This window comes from Nicrophorus vespilloides, unplaced genomic scaffold, assembly GCF_001412225.1.
Source record: "Nicrophorus vespilloides isolate i.1.1-1 unplaced genomic scaffold, Nicve_v1.0, whole genome shotgun sequence".
In the NCBI taxonomy this organism is placed as follows: Eukaryota; Metazoa; Arthropoda; class Insecta; order Coleoptera; family Silphidae; genus Nicrophorus; species Nicrophorus vespilloides.
The window spans coordinates 42,407-52,885 of record NW_017098910.1 but is presented as its reverse complement, the minus strand read 5'-3'; the positions used below and the strand labels follow the sequence as shown (position 1 = coordinate 52,885).

General features: G+C 30.6%; 1 protein-coding gene across 1 annotated transcript; it reads right to left on the bottom strand.

The window, feature by feature from the left end:
- Positions 1-195: 195 nt before the first annotated feature.
- On the bottom strand, positions 196-10,479 carry LOC108563566 (ATP-binding cassette sub-family G member 1). Its single transcript, XM_017922279.1, has 10 exons — positions 9,864-10,479; positions 7,308-7,615; positions 4,177-4,322; positions 3,881-4,119; positions 3,695-3,823; positions 3,517-3,635; positions 3,284-3,452; positions 3,124-3,224; positions 2,901-3,056; positions 196-892 (listed from the first exon to the last, which is right to left on the bottom strand). Exons 1-10 carry the CDS (start codon positions 10,075-10,077, stop codon positions 545-547), a joined length of 1,929 nt encoding a protein of 642 aa, XP_017777768.1. The 5' UTR covers positions 10,078-10,479; the 3' UTR covers positions 196-544.

The following is a 10,479-nucleotide window of genomic DNA, read 5'->3' as shown; positions in this document are numbered from 1 at the left end:
AAGGAAAAAAAGAACTGAATATTGTAACAATATATTTTTTTATTAATAATAATAATTGGCAACTAGACCGATGTCATTTCAGCTAGTCGCATTTGTCATTTTCTTTTTAAATTAAATAATTTCACAAACTAACAACTACTAAATCATCTCTATAAATCTTAGTCAATAAATATACAGCAACAGTCGTTTTTTTTGTTGTATGTGTTTCTGCATTGTTTTCTTGTCTTTGTTGATTTGCACAGCCAAGATCGTCTTCGTCAGTTTCGTGAACCCTGATTCAACGTTGATCATCTTACACTTAAATCAAATAAATATGCACTACACGCTGTCCTGCTGATTAACTTATACGGTAAAATCACTTTATGTACAAATATAGAATACACTGTAAGAGGAATACAGATATAAACAATATATATGAAGAATTAATATAAAAAAAAAGGAATCGTTGTGTTGTCTTTTTTATGATTTGGTTTTGGCTTTTCCTGTATTGATTTTTTTCTTATATACTATTTATATATCTTTCTTTTTGTTGTTTGTTTTTGGTTTATCTGACTGCAACGAGTTTCCATCTGAGCAGGACGTAGGCGACGATCCTGAGGAAGAACAGGATGATCAATAGAGAGATGATGTCGTTGGTGAACTGATCGCCTTTGATGTCGATGTCCTTGAGGAATTTCGTTGGATACTTGTAGTGGCAGTATTTCTCTCCGGGACAATCCAACGTCGGCCTCTCCATACCGTAAATTGCGCCCACGATTCCTTCAAGACCGTAACGCAGGTACGAAATGTAGCTGCCCCAGTACAGATAAGGTGGAAGGTCCTTCAGAGATACACCGAAACCGGCGAACATCATCATCGGTACCGAAAGAGTAGGTCCCAAGAACGTTCCGTTCTAAAAAAATAAATACATATAATTAGATACATAATTTACGAATTAATTAATAATCAATGATTCATCAAAGTTTTAAGGTCATTGCTGTTGTATATACAAAGAATCTTGCTTGATTTCAGGTATTGTATGTTTACTTTTGCATCAGCGAAAAACCGGTTTATTAGTCTGTTTACAATTTCTTGCATCCACTTGTAATGAATTTATTCAAGGTGGAAAAAGACGTCATTCTTTTGACTGACGTAAAATCCGGGTATCAATGAACCCTTTTTCGTACATTGTTACAATCACAAAGAAAATAAATGACATAACGATTATTGAGCGATTATTGAAATACAAGTACAGTAAGTAAGACACACAAATACTTATAACAATGAACTTAATTAGAACTAGATGAGTTCAATTTATCCATAATGTAGTTAATAATTGAAACATGAAGATTTAAACTAAACGTTTAGAATTTCTCGAATACAACGCTACTGTATCGCCATTTAACTTTAATTTTCCAATCAATTTTTCAATATTCACAACTTTTATTATTGTTTACTTTCTGTTAAAAAAACATTGTCTACCACAAATTGTTCAAATATTTCATGTTATTTACAACTATATTCTTTGAAAAAGATTTTCTAGAACTATTTTATAACTATATATGAACTACTCGATAAATCGACTATATTTATTGTTAAAATAGTCTTTCAATTTCAATTTGAACTGTATTAATACTTTAAAATCATTTGCATTAATTTGTTAAGCAAATTTTTATAAATAAATAGTTTTATTAAGAAACATATAAATCTAGGGCAGAATGACTGTGGTTAGACATTTCTTCCAAATTGCATTAATCCTAATGAGAAAAAATGAACTAAATTAAAAGATTTGTAAAATTTAGTCAATAAATACTCTTAATTGTTAATTGACTGTTTGAATTGTGTCACGAAATGAGAACAAAGTCAAACTTTTTTAATATAAAACCTTTTCTAACAAAAAATATAAATCTATGACTTTAATTAATGAAAGCTCTTAATTGTTAACTGATGTTATAAATTTGTTAATTTATTGAAAATACTGATTGTGCCTTCGCATTAACTCAAAAAAATAATTGTTTTTATACACATCTATGAATTTAGATCTTAATTGTTGTCTAATATTATAAATTTGTTTCGTTTACTGGTAATACTTATTGTATCTTTGAATTGAAATAAGACACAGTAATTAATTTTAATGTTTGCAAATAAAATCGTGTCTAATGAAAAAATATAAGTCTGGGACACTTTAGTCTATACAACTTTTAATTGCTACTAATTCCTATAAATTTGCTTAATTTAATGAAAATGTTTATACCGTCATTTAATTGAACCAATAAATATTATTTATAGTATAATTGCAATTATATATTTATAATTTGAGGTTAATTATATAAATTACCAATAATTATAATTTAAGTCTAGTAAGTTTAATTACATATGACACATAGGTCTTTGACTTTAGTCAGGAAATTGCGTTTATCATTATATAAAATACATTAGAGAAAAACATGTGATAATTAAACTCTATGATAATGAATCAATTACAAACACTTAGCTTTTTATGTTTCCTGACAAAATTAAATATTTCATTAATACAAAATTAAATATTTAGGGCAAATAATCTTCGGTAAATTGGACTTTGGCCCAAATTAGTGTACTTTTCAGTAGAATTAAAGCAATTGCAGTGAGACGTAATTATTTTATTGTAGAATGTATTTTGGGTTAAACTGACTCGACTATAGCAAATATGTTCTTGAAATATCATGAATATATGGAATTCAAGATTTTGGATTCAAAATGTTGATTTACATCTATATAAATCGTTGGTATTTATAATATAATTGCATTCAATTTGATTTGTATGAAATTAATTGCTTATTAAAGACTTAATGTCATAATAGATTATATTTTTTGAAATATTTGGTAGATTGTGTTTGGAATGTTTTCAATAAATTATGTTTGTTACTATTCGTAATACTTACAACAACATTGAAGACGGCTCCAATCATGAGACCGAAACTTTGTGCAACGAAGACGACCAAAATGCTGATAGCAGAGAACATTCCGAATCGCTCCATGTCCGGCGGTTGAGCAGTCATTGTGTAAATGATAACAGTAAACACGATGCAGCAGAAAATCTGCAAATTGCAAAACACAAAAGACATATAAATATCGTACTTCATTTTGATATTCATTGTATCTTACCGATATTGGTATATCGACTAAGGTCACGGACGTATAATACATTTTCAACGAATACCATCTGTTGAAGTGTTCTTTAGTTAAAATGGACATTTCATTGGGGACTGTAAATATAAAATTAATAATAAGATTTATATTGCTTTCTTCATTGTTAATAACTTACAAGTTAAAATGGTTAACATCATAGTGGACATCATGTGGTGCATCAAAATAGAGAAGAGCAAGTTGTAGTTGTCAATGACTTTGGAACCGTCGACTCCTGCTTGCCAGTAAAGTGTTCCAAGCATGAGACCGGTGATGGCATTAACTCCAATCCTCATATAGGTCAAAGTCTGAAAATAGAATGAAATTCAATTCATGTTTCAAAAAAAAAAAATAAGAAAAGGATTTTCTTACCGAATCGCGTCTCGATTTCAGGAAATCGCGCTTGAGTAAAATCTTCAATTGATGAGAGGCGGAAGTCGCGTGCAGCGACTCGCTTTGATCAGTCTTTCTGGCAGCCTTTCTGTACTTATCTAGAAGAATAACAACAAAGTGAAACATAAATCAAAAGGGTGAGTTTATTTGCATTTACCTTTAAGGGCCTTTTGTGTGGGCAAAACATCGAAGTTCTTCAACCAGGAAATGGTCTTTCCGTTGTCGGTAGCTTTGACCATCCGATCGATTTTGTCCTCTCCGTATTCGCCACACGCCAATTCGATTGCTGAAAAGTATGTCAAATTATACCCAATTTCATAATAATCATCGTTAGTAAATTTACCATAATCAGCTGGGTTATGGTACATGGGGCAAGGGCAGTCCACATCTTCCAAGAAGGGAACCAAATTATCCGTACTACCTTGGTACAAACACTTTCCCGCAGCCAAAACATACACCTGATCAAAGAGTTGGAAAAGAGAGGCAGATGGTTGATGGATAGTGCACACAATAGTTCTTCCTTGATGCGCCAAGAACTGCAGCAGTTTCACGCATTGACTGCAAGAGGAACTGTCCAAACCGCTGAAAACCAAATTCACATTAATATTATCTTTTAAAACTATCAACAAATAGACTTACGTCGTTGGTTCATCCAAAAACATCACTTGCGGATTATTAACCAATTCCAAAGCAATAGATAAACGCTTCTTCTGTCCACCAGATAAACGGGCGGCTCTCGTGTTCACAGCCTTATCCAATCCAAGGGTTTTCAAAATTTCTCCAATCTGAAAATATCCAATAACTGTTGAAGCAAAAAGTAAACATCGCGATTTTTATTTCGATTCAAAATTCCATCAATCCGTTGCTATCGTAACGTTGATTTATTACCCATAAATAACAAAGATATTATTGAACTAAAAAGTCATAAGTCACAAGCGTAAATATTGAAGTTTGCCTCTTCTGTTGGAACACCAATAGATTACGCGCAATCTAGGAAGTTATTCCACATTGATAAACATTGAGCGCATTCAGGACACTTAATTTACATTCGCTCCAATTTGTTATTGATGCTTTATTTTTATATTAATTTTTATGATTCATCAATCGATCACCTACTGCTTGGATGTTCACCGAAAATAACATTTAGTTTCATTTTCTACAGCAGATAATGAATTTGTTTAAGAAACCGTGTGTAAATACATAATTGAATATATATGTATTTAGAAACTTGGAAAACAGAGAGAAATGCAAACTGTCATAAAAGAAGAGTTACTATGTTATTCAACCGCCATTGATTTCTATTGATATTACGTCAACTTGCATATGACATCAATATGTTGGAAATCTTATTAAAATAAACCGTAGTATGCTTTGCAATATTTTAACTGTCAATAATTATTACATTGGATATTTAATTTTATTCCATTTCCATAAATTTAAAACTTTCTTTGTATTATTGCATTTAATAGTTATATAAGTCTATATTTGATTATGGTATAAATATATAAGGTATGATTTCATGCATGTTTTGTTTTCCTAAGACGTAATTTTGACGTTTGGAGGTATTACGGTATGACAATTGGTAATATAATATGAATAAAATGTATTGTATACAAATTATAAATTTATGTTGTGAACGGAATTTTACTTGTTATAAATGAGTAATTACTAACAAATATGTTCTATAATTGTAATATACCTACACACTCTATTACTGTTTTGACATATAATGTGACAAGTCGTGCGTATACATCGAATCAAATAATTGATCACTAATTTGGTAACACACAGTACACGTGTTTTATAATCTAATTAATTTCTTTCTATAAAAATTTCATATTATTAAATTTCAAATATTTTTGCGATTAATGTTGTAAGTTTTATTTAAAAGCAAATAACAAATTACGTCGTCAATTATTTAAAAATTGTATGATAATGAACTAGATAATTTTATGTAAAATATATTTTTCTTAATTTTGATAAATTATTCAAAATTAAAAAATTGCCTCGTGCTATTCTAAAAGTATAAAAATACGTCTAGTAATCTAATAAAGAAAATATGTATTATCAACTCTTTTTGCTGATTCATTTGAAAATATAATCAAATTGTTTTATTGAACTTATACTACGCCCAAAATCAAAGTTTAGGTTTCAGGAAAAACCCGAAATTTGTAACTCATTATTTACAAAAAAAAACTGGTTCTTTGTACGCTCGAGTACTGGTTTCGAAAATAACGGTTAATCAAAGATGTATATTCAAAATTGGCAATTGGTAACAAGGAAAAACTTGTTTTCGTTTCGTTATGAACTTGAATATGTAAACATAATTGAGTGCACACATTTTAAAATTAAGTACTTTCTCATAGGAAATACAGTGCGTCATAAAAGAAGCATTACTAGTTTTTTCTACTTTCATTCATGTCTATTGTGATTATTTAACATTTGTGTAAACTAACGTTTCTAAACCTACGGGTCGCACCCAAAATTGGGGCATGTTAATTTAAAATATTTAGTGATTAATGGTTCCCGAAATAACAGCTGTCACCTTGTGTCAAAGCGAGAACCTGGTGAAAAACTCTTAGGATTTGAATCGTGGTATAACTACAAACAAATATGTTCGGTTGCGAAATGACAGCGAGGAACTGATGAAATAGTTTTAGTAATTGAGTTGCAATATAAACAAATATGTTGGGTCACTCGGTAAAAATGTTGATAAATGCTGGTGTACACTATATTATCAAAATTATTAGTCTCTTGTGCAATTTTACATAATCAACATATGACAAATACAATCACTATTGATAGTATAATCAAAAATAATATTGTTTCGTTTTGCTACATACTTCTATATTTACTAATGATTGAATATATGCATTTTAATTGTCGGAAAAATTACTTATAATTGCACAAATCTCATGAAAAAATCGTTGGTATTTTGTTATACCGCCATATTTTTTTCGGTCGGAGTTATGACAACTATTATTTGACAGCTATATAATACGATCTATCAGATTTCACCACCTTAAAAGTTATTATCAAAAATAATTTCAATCAATTTTTCTATAACTTCTGAAGTAATTCGAAATGGTCGTATTATTAATACATATGTCAATCTTAATTGCTTTTATTTCTGAATTTTAATTATTAACTGCATTCGATTTACGTCAGAAGTATAAACGAGAACCGTAAAAATACACAATTAACAATATTATTTCCTTTTATACTTCAATATTTACTACTAAAGTTCCAAAAATACCTCGGACTTTTTGAAACCGGATTAATTATGGACTTAAAAACCCCATAAAAATAAACTTCATAAAAAGAGACTTGAAAGTATAAAGAAATAACATAAATAACTTTGTTTACTAATTTCTTTAGAAATAATCCGGACTAATCGAAGCCGCACTAAGCGAGATTTTGCTGAATATACATTTAATATTTGCAATACTACTGTTGACAAATATGAATGTTACAAAAAAATGTAATAGCGCCATTTCAACTCGTAATATAAGTATTTTTAAAAATCAATCGTTTTTCTGCAATTTCGATAATCGACATGTTGTAAACAATATTTGTATTTATAATTAAAAAAAATATTGTTTTCGTTTTGCTTTTTTTGTATGCGTTGAATATCATTTGGTTGAAGATTTTTTATGTTCAAGATGTGAATTTCTTTAATATCCCAATGTCACATAAACTACGGATTTAAATGGAAGGTTGATGTCGCGCTCGGTCGTTGAGGTTACCGCTGCAAGGTGGACGAGACTTACAATAGCATCCTTCTCCTTCTGCGTAACATCGGTGCCCAATTTGAGATCAGCAGCTACTTTCATGTTCTCCTTCACGGTAAGAAGAGGCTGCAGCCGATCGTCCTGCGTGATGTAGCAGGACAACTTCCTGAACGCGTTCAAATCCCTCGGCGTACCGTTCGTGTAAACCGTACCCTCGATTCCCGTAATCCTATAACCGCTGAGCACATCTAGAAGCGTACTCTTTCCAGCTCCGGATGGACCCATGATTGCGATCAGCTGACCTTGCGGAAACCTTCCATTGATCTTATGCAAAATCTCTTTCTTCTCTGCACATAAAAAACAAACAAACAAATAATTAAACAATCAAAACCGAAAAGTTCGAGAGATGCGGTCAGTTTCCAAAGTTCAATATTTAATTGCGTTTCCTGAACTGGACGAGAGGAAGAGCGAGATAGCAGTAATTATATATATTTACACACAATTTTTATTTAATATTCCCACGCAAATATTGTATTATTTATAATTGTGATTACTTTGAACTTTGGTTTCCTCCAGATATCGATAATCGCACTATCGGAACGCAGCATTGATAACAGTTTCACTCGCTCTCTCGTCTTTGTTACGAGCAGCGCGGAAATACAACGAAAAATAAAGAAGTTTGTTACGCCGAACCACAACATGAAAAACCCACATTTTGGTGTTGTTGTTGTTGTTTTTGCTACTAGCAATTAATTAAAGAAAAAGAAACTTACATATTTGATTGACTAATATCGTAGATTTTAATTTCGTCATTATGCATATTAATAATTGGTAATTACACGGAAACCTAGCACGAGTTAGACTTTGATTTTCATTGATTGAGTTAAGAGGAATGAAATTGAATTAATTATAATTGTCAGTAAAACTACTGCATCAATTCTCGAAATTAATTATAATTTATAGATATTTTCAATTGAATTTGGATAATCGAAATTGTAATTTCTTTGTTATTTTTGATAACGGCGACATTCGTAATTGTTGTTTATCAGATTTAGTTTATTTAATCATATAATACAGCTTAATATAACCGTATGGCTATAATTAGCAACGAAAGTTAAGCAGCATGTGTCAATGATATTATTTCAATGGGTGATATAATCTAAAGAAACTAAATATTGAGATGTTTACTACTATATTTTGTGTAATTTGTTTCTTAATAACTATAAAGACTTTTCAAAAAATGTAAATATATTATGTTTCTTTCAAAATTAAATAACTTCTAAATACTATTTTCATCATATTGTTATACTTAAATTTCAATACAAATTATTCATCATTATTAATAATTTAAAAATCTCTTCATAATTTTATGTTCGATAAGATTTTAGAAAACTTTCAATTGAATTTCGTAACTCCACTATTTAAACTTATATCAGATATTGGAAATTATAGAGATTGCAGATTATCGCTTTATCTAACAAAAAAGGAGTCATTTTTTTTTTCAACGGATCGCAAATTGCTACAATACGTATCGAATATATCAAATTCCAAGGTTCAAAGTGCCCGAGAGCAAAAAAAAATATATGTAAGGATCCTTACATAATGCACGTGAGTCAAGTGTTGCGAATTTCATAAACAGCAAACTAATCAATACGTTTTTTGCAAGAATTTTAGTTTTAATATATCCAAATATGCGATAACATTTTAGATTATACATTTTGGTTCGAGCTACTAAAGAAAATATTATTATATAATATATTTTGTTTATTAAATTTCACTTAAATAAATGTGAATAGATTATATATATTTGGTAAGAAATAAAGTTTTTATATTTGCAAAAGTGATGTAATTTTAAGGTCACTTCATGGTAAAGTTCTGCTGAGAAACGGTTGCAAGTTTTAACTTGTAATTTGCAATTATTTTTTTTTGCTATTCAATTATTTACGTAAATAGTTCAATTTGTAATTAAAAGTGAATTTGTGCTTTATTTACTTGATTCTACTGATTTCAAGTACATTTTGTATGTATGATAAAATTGTATAGAGAAGCAATGATTATTTTTTATAATAAAAAATGTAGAACGTTGAAAAATAAGTTAGTAAAAATATATGACTTTCATTTACGTTCAGTCAAGTTTTATGTGAATCGGAAAACGTTTAATAAAATTGTTTTAATATGGTAATTAATGAATTCAATGACTTTTAAAATTCAAAATAATTCAAATTTTATTAGGGAATTGTTATGTTGAATTTCTAATTTCTTTCTAAACTGAAAATGTAAGTTTTTAGATGTGTAACTTATTAGAAATTGTTTGAGTGCGGACGATTGTAATATTTTATTTGTTTTAAACTTGTTTTAGATATTGTGCAGCGAAGGTTAGTCGCGTTTCAATGAAGTTTTAGTTGATATTGCTCAACATGTATATATTTTTTATCTGCGTTATTATTTTCTGCTTGAAGTGTTTGTGAAATGCGGCAACATGGAATGCCGTGACCAAGTGTTTTTGAGTGATGGCTTTCACTTGGATGCTGTGCAGAGATGAAATATTTGAGATGGAAACAAGTTTTTTTTCTCTGTGCTGATTTCGAAACGAACCTTTTTTGAATAATCCGGTCGTAGCTGTGAAGACGATGTTCTCGAACTGCATGTCGACGGGTTCCGTCGATGGTAGCATGCTGAATCCAGCATCTTCGGTTTGGTTGACGAGCGGTACGACGGTGTCTTCTTCGGTTGGGTTGAGGTTTGCGTAAGCACTAGCACCGTTCGTGTCCAACGTAACACTGGCTGCCTCTTGGAGCACGGCTTCCATCGTTAAGTCTTCGTCTCTTACTGATGGTCTGTTGCTATTATTTTTTTTTTAAATTTACGTTTTGTAAGCCTTTCTCAAGTCTCGAGGTGGTCGTAACACGCGTGTATCGCGATGTGCTGTTGTACTCGAAGGCCGTACAAATGCGCTCCGGTAAAAACAACGGTCTGATGTATATGGAAGAAAACGGCGACTTTGGGAATGAACTGGATTCACTCTAGCACGTACACTTATATAGATTGTGGACACTCCAACCGTGGACCAAACGATTAAAGTTCAATATGCGACACATCATTAGTCATAGTCTCTATGAGCGCACTGCGATTTTCCGATACATTTTCGCCGGCTGCACGACACACTAATTGCATAATTCGTAGATTCTCTTGTTGCGGTTCTTCGCTGCGG